This window comes from Felis catus, chromosome E1 (genome assembly GCF_018350175.1).
Source record: "Felis catus isolate Fca126 chromosome E1, F.catus_Fca126_mat1.0, whole genome shotgun sequence".
Lineage (NCBI taxonomy): Eukaryota > Metazoa > Chordata > Mammalia > Carnivora > Felidae > Felis > Felis catus.
In genome coordinates, this window is record NC_058381.1 from 58,399,337 (window position 1) to 58,416,013 (window position 16,677).

The 16,677-nt window shown below is 58.8% G+C and overlaps 2 protein-coding genes across 2 annotated transcripts in view; both read right to left on the bottom strand.

Moving 5' to 3' along the window:
- The window catches only part of TIMP2 (TIMP metallopeptidase inhibitor 2), a 48,367-nt gene that overhangs the window by 19,556 nt on the left and 12,134 nt on the right, over nt 1–16,677 (bottom strand). The gene's annotated exons all lie outside the window — the stretch shown is intronic.
- Nucleotides 4,028–7,178, bottom strand: CEP295NL (CEP295 N-terminal like). Its single transcript, XM_011289417.4, has one exon. The coding sequence runs from the start codon at nt 5,544–5,546 to the stop codon at nt 4,164–4,166; it is 1,383 nt and encodes a 460-aa protein (XP_011287719.3). The 5' UTR covers nt 5,547–7,178; the 3' UTR covers nt 4,028–4,163.

Sequence of the window (16,677 nt, forward strand, 5' to 3'; positions counted from 1 at the left end):
ACGGGCTGCACGAGAGAGCGCAGGAACCAGCAGCGTGGGCCCAGCCCTGGGCCATTCGAGATTCTAGCACATTCGCTTGAGCTGCTGTCCACTGGATGCCCTGTCTCCATGGAGACCAGCACTCCCACCTCCACGGCCCCCTCGGGAGCAGGAGGGAGCCGTCTCTAAGAGCTCATCAGCTGCACAGAGAAGAGCCTCGGCCCTCGCTGCTCGGCCGCCCTCCCCCCCGCCCCCCCAGGACCCTGGCAGGCCCCCGAGTTGCGCCCCGCCACCCTTCCTTCTCCTTGTGAGCCCAGCGGGATCTCATGCCAGAGGCCTTGGTCACGGTTCCCGAAGCCTTGGGCTCAGGCCGTTCCCATTCACGTGCTGCTGAATCACTTGAAAAAAATGCATCCCGATCCTGGGAGGATTTGCTGAGAACAGTGCGGCTTTGTGGAAGGGACTGCTGCTTTGCACTTTCTCCGCCAAGACCCCGAGGAGCAGCCAAGCTCAGCCCCGCAAACCCCAGGCCTGGAGCCCGCAGCGGGGGGCAGCCGCTGGACGGGGCGGGGCAGGAGGCAGAGGGAGCCCAGGGAGGCGCGGAGGGAGCATCTGGCCACCCCCCTGCAATCCCTCCCCATCCGCAGGCTGAGGAAGGGGCACGGAGGGGCTGGGGGCTGGGGCGTCCTCACACTGCCCCTGGCAGGCCGGGACCCCGGGCCAGGCTCTGCTCCGGGCTGCCCCACTTTCAGGGGTGAAGGCAGAGGGCTGGGCCCGGGGCTCAGGCCCATCGGCACGGCAGCACCCGCCCCCCTCCCCCGCCTCAAGTAGGGCTGAGGCATGCGGTCTGCGCGCTGACCCCAGCCCACGGCATTTCTCAGGCAGAGACAGGGATCCCAGGGCCTACGCTCCCAGCTTCCAACGTGGGAGAGGACCCAGCAGGTCAGTCCGGTCCTCACAGCCGTCTCCCGCATGCCTGGGACGCGGCCCGGACCGTCACAGGCACCGCGGAGGCAGGCCACGCTAACACATCAACTCCCTACCACGTTACACTTCCCGCTCGTCTGAGGAACTACTACAGGGCAGAGAGGGTCCCCCGGGGCCCCAAGTTTTAAAAAATCTTACTTTTCCCCATTATTCTACATTCCTGGGGTTCTGGATATTATCATGCACCCGCGACCGTGCCCCTGGCTGGGCGGCGGCAGGGACGGTATGAGGACCCTCAGAGCAGCACACACAGAAGGCAGGGTCACAGCCAAAGCCAACGATGCCTGCCGGTGCGGCAAGAGCAGGAGGGCGGTCATGCCATCACGGGGTGAACCGCCGTTCCTGTCTCTTGTCCCGGCACTGCAGGTCTGCACCTGTCCCGCGGGCAGCGGACCTCAGCCGCGCACACGTGCTGCTCTACTTCTCCAACCCCCCTGGGCAAACAGGGGCGCCCATCCACCACCAGACCGGCCACGGAGGCCTTCCCGAGTCCCTGTAGTCTGGGGGCGAGGACTCAGACGGGACTGCCAGGAAGTGACCAGATGGTAAAGGTTCCAGTAAATGCGGGAGGAGACGGAAACAGGGAGGCTGCCTCAAAATATGCGGGCAGGAGCATCAAGCCCACGGAAAGTTCTAGAAAATACAGTGTTCGGAGAGGGAGGACCCAAGAGACGCTTCAGGAGAACGAAGGGGCACAGAGTCATCCGGGAGTCAGGAGTCCTCACTGCTTCTTGGCATGCTCCGTGGGAACCCGCCAGGAGCCCCACACTCCTCCGGGTGGCTCTGTCCCAGGGCCTCTGACACCGCAGTCCAGGTGGGTCAGATCAACAGGGAGCAAAGACAGGGTCTGCCAGGCCCCCAGCCTGCTCTTTGGGCACCTGACATCTTCACAGGGAGTCGGGGGTGGGCTGGAGGGCAGTCTTATTTTCTGCACTACTGGCCCCCAGCTCCTGCAGGACAGGTGGGAAAGGGCAGGGTGTCTCATCCCACTCTCTGGGGACAGCGTAGGCGTGACCGTCCGGGCAGCGACGACCCACCCTCCACCATGTCTCACTGCCTATCTCCTGCATCTACTTTTAGCTCAAGTGTAGCTGAGGAGGGGCAGTTCCTCACCTAAAACACACGGGCCACAAATACCACCTTTGAAAGTAGAAACAAAAATCACCCTCTCCAAGGCAGGCTCGTCCATTCACTAGACCGGGGCTTCCAGCTGTCAGAAGACCTCGGTACTCAATGTTTGTGTCCTGTTGTGGCCATGGCTTTAAACCTGGGCATCTCACAGCACCCTCTCCGACCACGGAGAAGCTTCAGGAACAGGCAGGAGCTCCAGGTACCTCATCTTGAAATGTGCAACACTGGGCAACGCAAAGCCAACACCCCTCCCGGCCCGGGGCTTCGTTCTTAACCGTACTGGGCTTAATCAGATCGTCGAGTTGGCTTTGCGGTCCTGACCCATGACATTCCAGAACCAGGGGACAAAACGATCACACATTTTCTCCACCTAAAGCGGAAAAGCCAGACCGACGACAGAGTCCGAGGAGATGCTTTCAATGAGACGAAAACGCGTGGCAACAGAAGCCTCTTCACCCGAGATACTGAAGATTCGAAAACAACCCAAAAAACTCAGTGGGGTGTTGTTACTGCCCCATCCAGGTGGCATATTTGGGGGTTCTGTGAGCCCGATGCTCTCCAGGGAAGCCCAGTTCAGCTTTCTCATGTGACTGGGTCACCCCACATCTCCCTGGGCACACCCCACAGGATGAGGGACGGGCGACAAACCCCAAGTTCACAGGCATGTAGCTAAGAAGGCACAGCAGCCACGAAACGGAAGTAGCACACAGGCAGAAGCCGGTTTTGAGCAAATATTCCAGCCTCGGGCTCACAACCGTTCATGACGTCATCCGTTAGGAAATGCACGTTAAAAGGGAAAAGGCCATTCACGGGCCAGTGATACAAATGCATCACGACCGAAGACGGATGATCCCACTCCACGCACCTGAGGTCCTGGGGAGGGAGGGGGGAACGCAAGCACGTCCTTCATAGGCCGGTCCAGGGTCACCTAACTATGGCTTGAGGTCCCAATCCACACCCACACCCCCCATTTTTGTAAATAACGTCTCACCGGAACCCGGCCACGCCCATCCCAGTGTGAGTTGCCTATGGCCGTGTTTGTGGGTCATTGTCACAGACTGGCTGGCTGGCAAAGCCCGAAAAATGTACTGTCCTGTTCTCTGCAGAAAAAGTTTATCCACCCCCGTCCCAGCCCCTAAGTATCTGCAACTGACAGATGAACCCCCCCCGCCCCCCGCCGCCCAGGGCAAGGTCTCCAGGGCTGCTGGGTCAGGGGTACGGCCGGGGGTGGGACACTGACCAGCCGGCCAGGTGCCCCGCCACTGCCAGCCCCAGGCGAAGTCGCCAGGCTGGCCTGGTTGCTGGGGACCACTCGCCTTTCCTCCCTCGGCCTCTGTCTTCTCCTCCCTCTCTTCCTGCCTCTCCCCCGCCTCACTCTCACTTCCTGATATTAAAGTTACCAGAACGTATACTGAGCGAGGTCCTGTTAAACGATGTGGGTTTTGTGGGTCTGAAAAAGACTTCAGAGGTTTCAGTGAGATCTCCCCGTTTCGATCTCGGCCAACGGCTAAGCAACACCACATTGAAACTTCTGAAACCGTGCCTGCTTGACCCTGGATTCCCCTGAAAGTCCAGTGTCTGTCCGGCCAAAACATGCTTCATTCACCTGAGTCTCCGCTGCGCGAGCGGTGCGAGCGGGCAGCCCCCACCCGTGGCCAGGCCCGGGGACTGTGCCCCACAGGGGCTGCCGCGGTCGCGCCGGGGAGGCCGCTGTGAAGCGGGGTGCCTACTGGCTCCTGAGCGGGTGGCGCAGACACAGAGGGCACGGGCTGGGGTACCAACGGTGCATTTACTGCGGGCGGAACTCCGGCGCTTATCACATCCTCTGGAACTCCTGCAAGCGTTTCCTGGAGTCTTCGAGAAACTGCTTGTGCAACTTGTTTTGTTCTTCAATTTGCTGCTGAAGGTCACGGATCATCTGACTGTGCCCGTCATCGTCCGCGAAGCTAGAGGGCCAGGGGGAAGTGGCGTTGCTTTCATACGGCCCTTCCTCGTCCGGGTCTCGGGAGGAGGGGGACTTCAGAAGAGCCACGCACGCCCTTCCCTGTTCTCTGGGCTCCTCCAGCTCAGTCTGGGGGTGGGCTCCCCAGCTCAGCCCCTGGGGTCCCGTCTGCCGACCCGGCCTCCGCCCCGTCTCCGCCCTCCGCCTGGGCCGCAATGCCATGCAGCCAGCTCCGTCTGGCAGGTCTTGTGGGGCAGGGCGACGCGGGGCCCCCAGCCAGCGGGTCGAGCCCGGCCGGTGCCCGCCCGGAGCCGGAGCACGGGAGCCGGGTCTCTTCACCGACAGACCCTCCTGCCTGGGGAAACGACGGCTTACTCTCATTCCTAAACGTGAGCTTGGCCAACCTGTGATACTTTGGGTTCTCGAGCTCGCTCAGGAACTTTCTCCACCTGTCTCGGGACGCCGTCTGGCGGGCGTCCACATCCGCGGGTCGCATGGACTCCCTGCCAGGATCCACTTCCGTCTCCACACCTCCCGTCTTCTGGTCTCTTTGGGTCTCGCCTCCGTAGCCTTGCATCCCCGAGAGGCCGTGCTCCCCGCCGGGGTTGTGATCCGCCCCGGGCCTGGGTGCGAGGTTCAAGATCAGGCGTTCCTTCAGCTTTCTGTTGGTGTCAAACAACCCTTCGAAGGCAAACTCCAGCTCCCTCTGCCACCCGCTCCTGTCACCGTGCCAGCGCAGGGACATGGGTGACGCGGCTCCCCTTCTGAGGGGAGAGCCAAGCGGCCACAGCTGTTCTAGGTCTTTCGCTTTTCCCCGGGGACCCTGATCCAGACAGTTGTTTTCCAGGCCTTGGACGGGAGAACACGCCTCCTTTCCCGGCTGCCTCCTCCCGTCCCAGACTCCTTCTCTCTCCCTTTTCTCCAGACGTTCCGGTCCCTCCACGGCAGCCAACAGCTCTTCCGTGTTCACCCCTCTGCTCACCTGCGGGTCAGCGGGACGGCGGCCACCGCCGGTCTTTGTCGAAGGCACTCGCTCCCCCTTATTCTTCTCTGGGGCGCAGCGGGGGCGACGGGTCAGGCCTGTGGCTTTGGTAGCCCCCTGCTTCTCCGTGCCCACCGCCTTCCTCTTGGTGCGCTGGGGCCGCGGTCTCACCGGCTCCTCTGGGTGACTCCTCTCTGCTCTGTGCTTCTCCCCGGCCCCCTGCAGCCGGGCCGGTCCTCGCTGGGCAGGCCCCTCCAAGTCAGGTGGATGCTCCCTGGCCTGTCCTCCCGCGACACCGAGCAGATGCGCTAAACACGGCCTCTCCGGGCCTCGCGCTCGTGGGCTCGGGGACCCTGACTTCGGCCCCTCGGCCGGGCGCCGGGGCTGCTGGAGGTCTTGCCTTCTCTGCAGAGCGAGGTCTCCTCTCTCGCGGGCTTGGAGCAATCTGTGCTTCCGCCTCAAAAGCAGGGCTTCGTGGTTGGGGCCGGAACACGGCTGAGCGGTTCTGCCTGTGTTTCTTCTCATGTCGGTGGCCTCCGTGGACACGGCTTCGGAGGGAGGGTGGTGGGGGCCAAGGCGCCAGGGGCTGAGGACACGCAAGGACAGGAGATGCACGCGGAGGCCTGGAACGCTCTGAGGAGAGCGAGCCCCTGGAGACAAGGCACACGGAGCTCGGAATGCGGGACGAGCCCTACGACATGTCCCTCCGGATCACTTTGGCCCACACCCGCCCGCCAGGGCCCAGGCTCTGTTCCCAACTCGTCTTGCACACCTTTAACAAGATCCCGCAGGGCGACTGTTCCCGGTGGGGTGTGGGTCTGCTCTGCAGGGGACACGCGGCAACGTCTGGACACATGCTTTGCTGTCACGACATGCCAGCGTCTGGTATGTGGAGGCCTGGGACGCCGCTCCCCATCCCGCGCTGCCCCGGGACGGTCCCCACGACAAACGCTGGTTCAGCCCCACACATCAGCAGTGCTGAGGTAGAGACCCCCACCCCGGGAGACGCATCGGGACTCAGGCAGGGGCGGAAGGGGGCGAGGGTCTGGTCTCTGCAGGGGGAGCTGCTTGTAAATGGTAGGGGGAAAGGGAGGAGGAGGACGAGGAGGCTGCTAGGCAGGATGTGTGTGCACGCGTGCAAGGGTGTGCGTGTGCAGGCACGTTTGGCACCAGAATCCAGGGCAAACCAATCAGAGAGGGGGTTAAGCTTCTCTTCTCGGGATTCGCAGCTCTCCGCTCGTGGGATTATCAGAGGGGGGACGCTCCGACCTCAGGAAGGGACCCGGGCTCTGCCCGCCTTCCCAGAAAAGGAGGGGCGTTTACACCAAAAAGGTGTGGAGTCACATCTGTGGCCCCCTGCAGCTGATACCAAGATGAGCCAGGCTGGTGGGCTAAAGGAGCCCCTCCCTGGACAGCTGCAGGCTGTGCCGAGCGCCCCTCCACCACCCCTCCCTGCTCTCATTTCTGTGGGCTGAGCAAGGCCAGCCCAGAGGCATGGTGGGAGTCGGAACACAGCACGCGTCCGTGGAACAGCCGACCGTCGCTGTGCGGGGCCCCCTTCCAGCACCTTATATGTTTTGGCTCATCTTTCTTCTGATAACCCCGCAAGGTAAGCAGCTATCAGCACCCCTGGTTCACAGGTGGGGAAACAGAGGCAGGGACCGATTAAGAAACTTAGCCCAGATCGCACAGCCGGCAAGTGGCAGAGACAGGCCTCTGCTGTGCATGGGGACCACCGTGCCTTTGACCAACCGGGGGCCGCCGGCTCTGGGTAGATCTGATCACGCGGTTATATACTTCCAGTAGCGGTCAGAGTTACGCTCAGCCACTGTGCCCACCACCGCTATGAGCAAGAGGAGGGGGAGAGAAGAGAAAGCTGGGGCATCAAACGCACTGATGGAGGTTTGGTAAAGGGGCCACGGCAACTCAACGGGGGCAAGAGCAGTTTGGGTGTTTTTTTCCCCCGATGAATCGTGCTGGGACAGCCACGTGCAAACACCAGAAACACAGACCCCCTATCTCACCACAGACAAAATCATACACCGTATATAAAAATTAACTCAGGGGGCACCTGGGTGGCTCAGTCGGTAGAGTGTCCGACTTGGGCTCAGGTCATGATCTCACGGTTCATGAAGTGGAGCCCCACGTCGGGCTCTGTGCTGACAGCTCGGAGCCCGGAGCCGGCTTCGGATTCTGTGTCTCCCTCTCTCTCTGTCCCTCCCCCACTCACGCTCTGTCTCTCTCTCCTTCAAAAATAAATAAATGTTAAAAACAAAAAACAAAAAACACCACACTGACCATTGTGTCAGTTTTGGAAAAAAAAATTAACTCAGAATGGATCACAGACCTTAACGTAAGGTCTAAAACCATGGCTGTTCAGAAAGAAACGTGGGTACATCTTCACAACCTTGGGTTAGGTAGAGATGTCTCAGATACAACCCCAAAAACACAACCAATCAAAGAAACTGATAAAATGCCATCGACACTCAAGACATTTCTCTGCCACGAGACATCGTTCGTAAGTGAGGACACAAGGGATAGACTGGCAGGAAATACCTGTGAGTCACGTATCCAACAAAAAAGGCTTGAATCCAGATTATGTAAACCACTCAAAATGCAGGAAGACAAACAATCCCATTTTTATAAATTTTTTTTTTAACGTTTATTTATTTTTGAGACAGAGAGAAACAGAGCATGAACGGGGGAGGGTCAGAGAGAGGGAGACACAGAATCTGAAACAGGCTCCAGGCTCTGAGCAGTCAGCACAGAGCCCGACGCGGGGCTCGAACTCACGGACCGCGAGATCATGAACTGAGCCGAAGTCGGCCGCCTAACCGACTGAGCCACCCAGGTGCCCCACAATCCCATTTTTAAACGGGCACACACACACACAACATCAAACCAGACCCTTCCCTAAGGGAGAGGCACACCGCTAATAAGGCGCGAGACACTCAGCACGGACGGTCCTCGGGGAACGCACACTGAAGCCACAGCAAGGTCCCATACACACCCGCCGGGCGTGAATTACGGCCATGATTAAAAAGACGGACAATAACAAGTGTTGATGAGGACAGGGAGGAAGCAGAAGCCTCACGCACTGCCGGCGGGAACGCAAGATGGTGAGGCTGCTTCGGGAAGGAGTTTGGCCGATTTTTAAAAGGCAAACCCAGATCTGTCAGGTGACCCGGCAGTCGTGTGGCCAAGAGAAAGGAAAGCACGTGACCCAAGACACGACCTCCCCGGGGGAAAGTGGGGAGCTTGGGTCTGAGTCTCAGATGCCCAAGACTGAACTTTTCCCAACCTGGGAATGGCCACGGTGGTGTCCAAACAGGGGGAGAGAGGTCTGGAGAGCTGTGGCTGTCCCCTCGTCTGCCTTGGAAGATACCCGCGGGGAGGGGGAGAGTGTACCCCGAGATCCGGCGGTCCACTGGCTCCCCCTCTGCTCACTGGCCCCGGTCAGTAGCCTGGACACGACTCTCCCACTCTGGAGTGCCCCCCACCACTCCATCACCCTGAGCCAGCCCCCCAGAGGCGGATACCCCAAAGCCGCTGAGCTGGCTTTCCTGGAGACACACAAATGGATGAAACGGAAAAATCTGGGGACAAAGACGTCTTGGGGACAAAGCCCAGAACTGATAACCAGCAGACGCCCCCCTCGCTGTCCGTCCACGTCCCCAGCTCCTGTGTGCTGACACTCCGAGCCCGACCCCGCTCGCTCACTTAAGCCCAGAGTGTTCTCAGCGTCCTGGGGTTCTCCCTCCGGTCTCCTAAGCCTGCTCCCCCAGAGCTGGACGGCTGCCCGCCCCATGCCGGCTGCCTGCCGCCCCTGGGGGAAACCACAGCCCTGGTCCCTACACAAGCCCGGCTCAGAGCAGCACACGGAAGGAAGGTGGACACCGACCGGCCTCTAGTGCCAAGCGGACACTGGGCCCATTCTCTCTCTCACCCTCTGCGGCCCCAGCGCGGCGGCCGCCCCCAGGCAGTTGCTCAGACAGCCTTCCGATAGAGACAGGCCCCTGCCAGGCTGCTGGGGGGACCCCGTCTGCGGGTGGCGGGAAGCGCCAGGCCCGCAGCAGACTCCGGGGCACCCCGCGCCCATGAGCAGGAAGGACAACAGGGCCACAATCAGAGGCCGGGAGGTGCCCAGACCAGGGGCTCCAACGGCAGGCAGGACGGAGGGTCTCGGGTCCGTGGCTCCCTCCCGTGTACAGGACGCATAACGCCACGGGGCTACGAAGCGGGGACACAGTAGAAGCCGACCATCCCTCCCACGTGGTCTCACCGTGAGGAGCTCTATTCCTACCCCACTTTTGGATGGGGAAACCGAGACTCAGAGACGTTAAGTAACTTGTCTGAGGCCACACAGCTCAGAGGCAGTACAGCAGGGATTCGAATCTGAGCAGGCAGACCCCTGATCTGAGACACCTACCCTGCAGCTGAGGGGGGTCAGATCACCCGGGGGCGCCTGGGGGGCTCAGGTGGTTAAGCGTCAGACTCTTGCTTTAGGCTCAGGTCATGATCTCCTGATTTGCGGATTTGAGCCCCGTGTCGGGCTCTGTGCGGGCAGCGCGGAGCCTGCTTGGGATTCTCTCTCTCCCTCTCTCTCTGCCCCTCCCCTGCTTGTTCTGTCTCTCTCTGTCAAAATAAATAAATAAATAAATTGCAAGCAAAATTAAGAACTTACCACCTGACACCTGTCCTCTCGGGATTCTGAGGCGCACAGCTTCCGTGCTAAGCGGGCGGTGGTGGGGCGGGGGGGGGGGGTCCACAGTGTTTTCCGGGTGCTTTTCTCTGAGGTCATCGAATGAACCACCCTCCCCTTTCCCATTTGAGTATTTTACTTGAACATCGAAAGGCAAGATCTAGCCCAGTGCTTCCTGAATCTAGTGGAGAGTCAGATTTTGATCCGGAAGGTCTGGGGTGAGGCTGGGGGCTCCGATTTCTGAGGAGCCCCCCGGGGAAGGGATACTCTGGTCCGGGGACCATAGTTTGAGAAGGGCGGCCCTAGTAGGTGGCTCTAGCCAGTATCAGGGCCTTGATCTGCCTCCTCCCCAGCCCCCTCCCCACCTGAGCCCCTCCGGAAAGACCCCTAATCAGGCTCTCTGTGCCCCACCCCCGCCCTGACCCCAGCCACTCCTCCTCCGTCCTCGGCCACCACTCTAGCCCAGCTGGTGGTCGGGCTGTGACATCTTCTCACCCACACCAGCAGGTCTCCAGGTGCAGCCCACAGCCCGCCTGCACCCCCGTCCCCTGCACTGCCGGTGAAAATGCAGATTCCGGGGCCCTACTGCCCGCAGATCCCGTCCCAGCCTCTGCAGGGAGGGGCCCAGAGCACGGCCGGCTCACCAGGCAATCACCAGCTCCCAGACAATACCCACCAGGGTCCACAGGCAGGCCGGAGACCCTGCTGGCAGGGTGTGATCTGGCTCCCCGCCGTTCCCAAATGCCCCCCTCCCACCATCCGGGTCCAGCGCCCCGGATGCACAATTTCTTGTTCCACCAACAGACACCTCCTCAGCCCTACCCACGTCTCCCAAGCCAGGTCCGGTGGCCCCCTGGGCTCTGTAGCAACTAGAGAGACACTCCTGCCCTCTCCAAAGGCCTGCAGGCTCAGTGCCTGGGTCACAGGGTTTAGCACCTTTTCTTTGAAACACACAAAAATAGACACAGAAAGGCTCCCGTCAGCTGGTGCGCCAGAGAGGGAGAACATCTCCATATAATTAAGGCTTACCCTCTCAGATGCAAAGTTCATCATTTCTGTCCTCTGAGAGTACACAGAATAGACCAAACTTGACCTCTTTTGGAACACTCCAGATTCTGTTTTGGACGGTAACATAAAGATTCCCTTAAAGGCTTTTATTTATTTATTTATTTATTTTAGAGAGAGAGAGACTTTTTTTTTTTTTTTTTTTTCTCAACGTTTATTTATTTTTGGGACAGAGAGAGACAGAGCATGAACGGGGGAGGGGCAGAGAGAGAGGAAGACACAGAATCGGAAACAGGCTCCAGGCTCTGAGCCATCAGCCCAGAGCCTGACGCGGGGCTCGAACTCACGGACTGCGAGATCGTGACCTGGCTGAAGTCGGACGCTCAACCGACTGCGCCACCCAGGCGCCCCATCCCTTAAAGGCTTTTAAAATGCATAGGACTAGGGGAGCCCGGGTGGCTCAGTCAGTTAAGCGTCCGACATCAGCTCAGGTCATGATCTCATGGTTCACGAGTTTGAGCCCCACGTCGGGCTCTGTGCTGACACAGCTCAGAGCTTGGAGCCTGCTTCGGATTCTGTGTCTCCCTCTGGCTCTGCCCTTCCCCTGCTCGTGCTCTGTCTCTCTCTCTCTCTCAAAATTAAATAAGCATAAAAAAAATAAATAAGAAAGAAATTAAAATGCAGAAAACTAAAAAAATAACGAAAAGGAAGAAAAAGTCACGTGTAGGGTAAGGTTCCTCTATACTAAGTGACCTCCCCGAATACAATCTGGGTTTTTGTAGGTTGACTTTTTTCTCTTTAATATTTATTTTTGAGAGACAGAGAGAGAGACAGAACATGAGCAGGGGAGGGCCAAGGGAGAGGGAGACACAGAGTCCGAAGCAGGCTCCAGGCTCAGAGCTGTCAGCACAGGGCCCGACGTGGGGCTCGAACCCACGAACCGTGAGATCATGACCCGAGCCGAAGTCGGACGCCCAACCGACTGAGCCACCCAGGCGCCCCTCTACGTTGACTCTTTATAGCTGCCTATGTCCTCCTCCCTGGTTGTGAGACAGACAGAGAGTGACAGCCAGCGCCCTATCCTCCTTTCTCCAACAGCTCCCAACTCCTGTGGCCTGCCACCCACACAAGGGAGCTTGTTAAACTGTGCCCAAAGAATATACAGTCTGCAGTACGGGGCACGCACAGGCTCTTCTGTGAGTCAAGTTCACGAGTGTGTGAGTCTAGCCATCCCAAGTCCAGCTGCACAGAGAGCCAGCCTGCAGTTCCCCGCGGGGACACAGAAAGCCAGCGGCGGCGTTAGAAGGCACACCTCCAGCTCAGAAGATTTTTAAGAGGCTTGAACACCCGACCAAACCCGACAACACTCGATGGGTCGGGAAGACATTTACAACCCACACGTGGGCCCCCCCAGCCCCGGCTGTGCAAAGCGGGAGCGGCTCGGCAGGGACGCGCGTGATCTTTACCTGCGGCGACAGAGAGGCCTCGGACAAGCAGGGCGACGGTCCGGCCCGGCGCTGCCCCGGTCGGACCCCAGGCGGGCGTAGAGGGGACGCGCAGAGGAGCTGGGGGGCACCTGGAAGAGGCGCGCCCACACCCGGGGAGCCCACCCTGCTGCCACCCCACGGGATGGAGTGAGGCAGCCCGGCTCACGGGAAGGCTCGGTGAACGTCCAAGCACCGCAGAGACATAAAAGCAGACGATGCAACCCACGTGCACGGAGCCGACAGACGTGTGTCGAAATAACCTTAAGGGGGCGAGAGGTGTCGACAGCCAGCATGTCTGCTTAGCATCGGGGGCAAAGCTTCATAAAGCGTAACTAATGAAATGCTTCGGAATTAACCTAATTAAGAAATATATACACGTGGTTTCCCCTGGGTGGCTCAGTCGGTTGAGCGACCGACTTCAGCTCAGGTCACGATCTCGCGGTTTGTGGGTTCGAGCCCCACGTCGGGCTCTGGGCTGACAGCTCGGAGCCTGGAGCCCGCTTCGGATTCTGTGTCTCCCTCTCTCTCTCTGCCCCTCCCTCACTCACACTCTGTCTCTCTCGCTCTCTCTCTCAAAGAATAAACATTAAAAAAAAAAAACAAAACAAAACTGGGAGCCTGGATGGCTCAGTCGGTTGAGCGTCCGACTTCGGCTCAGGTCACGATCTCACGGTTCGTGGGTTCGAGCCCCGTGTCGGGCTCTGGGCTGACAGCTCGGAGCCTGGAGCCCGCTTCAGATTCTGTGTCTCTGCCCCTCCCCTGCTCATGCTCTGTCTCTCTCTCTCTCTCTCTCAAAAAAAAATAAACAGGGGCGCCTGGGTGGCTCCATCAGTGAAGTGTTCGACTTAGGCTCAGGCATGATCTCATGGCTCATGAGTTTGAGCCCTGCGTCGGGCTGTGTGCTGACAGCTCAAAGCCCGGAGCCTGCTTGGGATTCTGTGTCTCCTTCTCTCTCTGCCCCTTCCCCTGCTTGTGCTCTGTCTCTGTCTCTCAAAAAATAAAGGTTAAAATTAAAAAAAAAAAAAAGAAAGAAACATTAAAAGAAAGAGAAATATACGTAAATGAGAACTACAAGTTCACTAAGGAGAAAACCTGAATACTAGAGAGATGGGTCTTCCCAGAAAGGATTCACAAAAATCTAGAGAGTTCCACAAGGGGGGGGGGGGGGGCTGTAGCCTCTCTTCAGGAGGAGAATGAAAAACCTGTCCGTGGAAGAAAAATCCTAAGCAACCAAGAGTGTCTGGAGAGGAGCTTGAAGGAGATGGAAAAGTCTAGAACAGCACGATGTGGCGGTGACGAGTATGAACTGTGTGACCCAGCACAGGTTTCTTAACTCTGGGTGCCTCGGTCTGCGCCTCTGTGAAATAGTGGTAATAGCAGCACCCATCTGCACAGATGCTGGCATTCATCACCAGGAAACACCCAAATGCTTGGCAAGCTACTTGGGGAAGAGGGTGGTACTTACTGTGTGTGTCTCCAGATGACTGAGCGAGACCAACAACACATTACAGGGAGGTGGAAACTGGCCAGGTGGAAAGGAGCACTTGCTAAATGGCTGTCTTGAAATCCTGGGGGTGCCTTGTAGGTAGTGAGACACCCATCACTGGAGGCATCCAAGCCAAGCCCGGATGAAACAAGCATCAGAGACATTTTAAACTCCATTTCTCTGAGCTCTAGCCTCTAACAATACAACCACTGGGCTGCCCAGAGCCTTGGGGTTTGCCCACTTCCTGACTCTCAGCCAAGTTTCCGAGTGGTGGTTCTTAAAGTCAGCTGGGCTTCTGGACCAGCCGAATCAGAACCACTGGGAGCAGGGGGGAGTCATGGTAGAAGAAGAATCCTGGCCAAGTCCCACAGCAGAGTTTTGCACCCACATCCTAGGGTGGGGCTTATAAATCTGTACACCCCCCTGACCAGCTTCAGAGACGGACACGAGGCACAGACTCTCCCAAACCCATGGGGGACACCGGGCTAGCCAAGGGGGCCGCTACGGCTGACCCAACCGGGGGCTTCCTTTCTAAACGTCCCTTGACTATGTCAATCATCGGGTTTCCCCGAAACCTCACACCCCCAGGTACCCAGTGCTGGTCAAGGGTCCCCCACGACCGATGGCTGTTCTTGCCGCACGATGACTTCTCCCCATTCCCTCAGACAGGGACCTCCAGCGCCAGCCCTGTCCCCAGCCACCACCACCCATCCGGCTGCATATGGAGAGCCCCGTTAGTGCAGGACTTTCAAATCCGCCTTCTAGGGGCACCTGGGGGGCTCAGTGGGTTCAACGTCCGACTTCGGCTCAGGTCATGATCTCGCGGCTCGTGCGTTCGAGCCCCGCGTCGGGCTCTGTGCCGACAGCTCGGAGCCTGGAGCCTGCTTCGGATTCTGTGCCTCCCTCTCTCTCTGCCCCTCCCCTGCTCACACTCTGCCTCTCTCTCTCTCAAAAAATGAATAAATATTAAAAAAAAAAAAAAAGAAATTCAAATTAGCCTTCTGGACACGTGGCCTGGCGACCCTGACTGGCCCACTTCCCAAGGCCCTTGTAAGACCTCCCCCCGCAAACAGCTGGGCCCACACGGAGCCCACCCCACGACGGATAAGGGGCGGGCACCACTGGAGCTTTGAACGGCCTGCACTGGGTTCTCCAGGGCGCACTGGCCGAGGGAGGCTGGACTCACAGCTCCCCACCTCCACCAGCAGCCCGGCGTCTGCCCCAGCCGGTGACCAGAGGCAGGCCGCTGCCTCGGGAACGACAGAGCTGCTGGCCTATGACATCAGAGCAGGGCTGAAGGCAGGGACGGTGACCAGCCAGCCAGAGGGCGAGCGCCTATGAGGACACCTGTTGGGAGGCTACCAGTCACGAAGATTTGCTTCAAGCGGCTGGCATGACGAGCAGACAGCACACACACAGGCACATCGTGAAGGTCGGGGCGCGGGTGCCCTTTTGGGGTTTAAGGAGGGGCCCGGCAGCACATGCTGGTGAGGAGGGCCAGGGGGTCGCTCTTCTGAGCTGTCCCGAGTCAAAATCGGGGATCCCCAAGATGCTGCCGCCCCTCCCCCCCCCCCCCCCCCCCCCCCCCCCCCGCTCGGAGAGCCTCTGTCCCCACTCAGGTCGGGGGCCTGCAGGACGCCACTGCTGAGCAGAGCTAACCAGACGAGGAGGGGAAGGGCTCCTGGCCCCGGCCCCCTGTGGCCACCCACCCACCCAAAATAAGAAAGCAGACATGCCTGACCTCGTTTCTAGGGCGGGGGGCGCCCTCTGCCAATCTGACAGCCAAGAAATTTAGTTTGGAGAACATGACTTTGGCCTTAAGAAGTCAAAGCAACTGATTCGGGGGCTTGGTTTCTTTCTTTTCTTTTTTTTTTTTTTAATCGTTTATGTTTGAGGAAGAGAGAGAAAGAGAGAGCACAAGCAGGGGAGGGGCAGAGAGAGGGAGACACAGAATCCGAAGCAGGCTCCAGGTTCCGAGCTGTCAGCATAGAGCTCGGAACGCGGGGCTCGAACTCACGAACCGTGAGATCATGACCTGAGCCGAAGGTGGACGCTTAACTGATTGAGCCACCCAGGCGCCCCAGGGTTTGGTTTCTTGAGAGGAGAAGGTTACTAGCGGGCACTTGGCTGAATCGTGGGAATCTTGGGGACAAAAATCTTTGTCCGGGGCCGGAACCTCCCACCGAAGTTCTCAACCACAGTCTGCCCCCTCCACCCCCTTTTTGTTGGGGTCCCTCTTCCTGGTCCTGCGGGTACAGAGAGTTCTACTTCTGCTGCAGTGAATACCCCTCCAGCCCCCCAGCCCCTTCAGCATGGTCTTCTGTACCCACCTCCAGCAAGGGACAAGTTCGGGGTGGGGGTGGGGGGTGGAATAAACATGGCTTCCAAATGTTACAGCTTAGGGGGCCCCTGACGGCCTTCCAGAACGTCCCGGTATGGCCACCACCGTCGAAGACATTTCTCCCGAGCCCCGGTCCTCCTAACACCACCTCAGCAACAGCTCCCCTGCTCTGCGTTGACCTGCCCTGCTCGACGGCATTTCCTCGCTGGGCCCACCACCGGCGTAGGACCAGCCAGCTCTAGCCCAGGCCCGTACCGCTGTGCTCCGCGGTTCGACCCGCACCTTCGCGAACCTTAACTTCGAAAACGACACGTGTCATTCACACGCATCATAGAAAAATTAGGAACCGCACACTTGTAAGAGAACGTCTCATTTCCCACCCCCATCTGAACACGCCACGTTAAAAAAAAAAAAAAAATTGTACACCATTTGGTCCCGCAGAGCATCAGAAGCTGTGATTTATTTAACTGCTCCCCTGCTGCTGTGTATGTAGGTGTTTCTAACGCTTCCCTAAGACAAATGAGACGGAAATGAATATCCTGACTGAACGCTGGCACGTGTGCCGAATTCCTTCCCTCAGAAAATGCCTAGATGCAGGGCTGCCTGATAAGACGGGAGACTGATTTTTCAAGCCC

Excerpts from the sequence above, each read along its gene's own strand:
- CEP295NL (XM_011289417.4), bottom strand. The coding sequence starts at position 5,546 with ATGAGAAGAAACACAGGCAGAACCGCTCAGCCGTGTTCCGGCCCCAAC.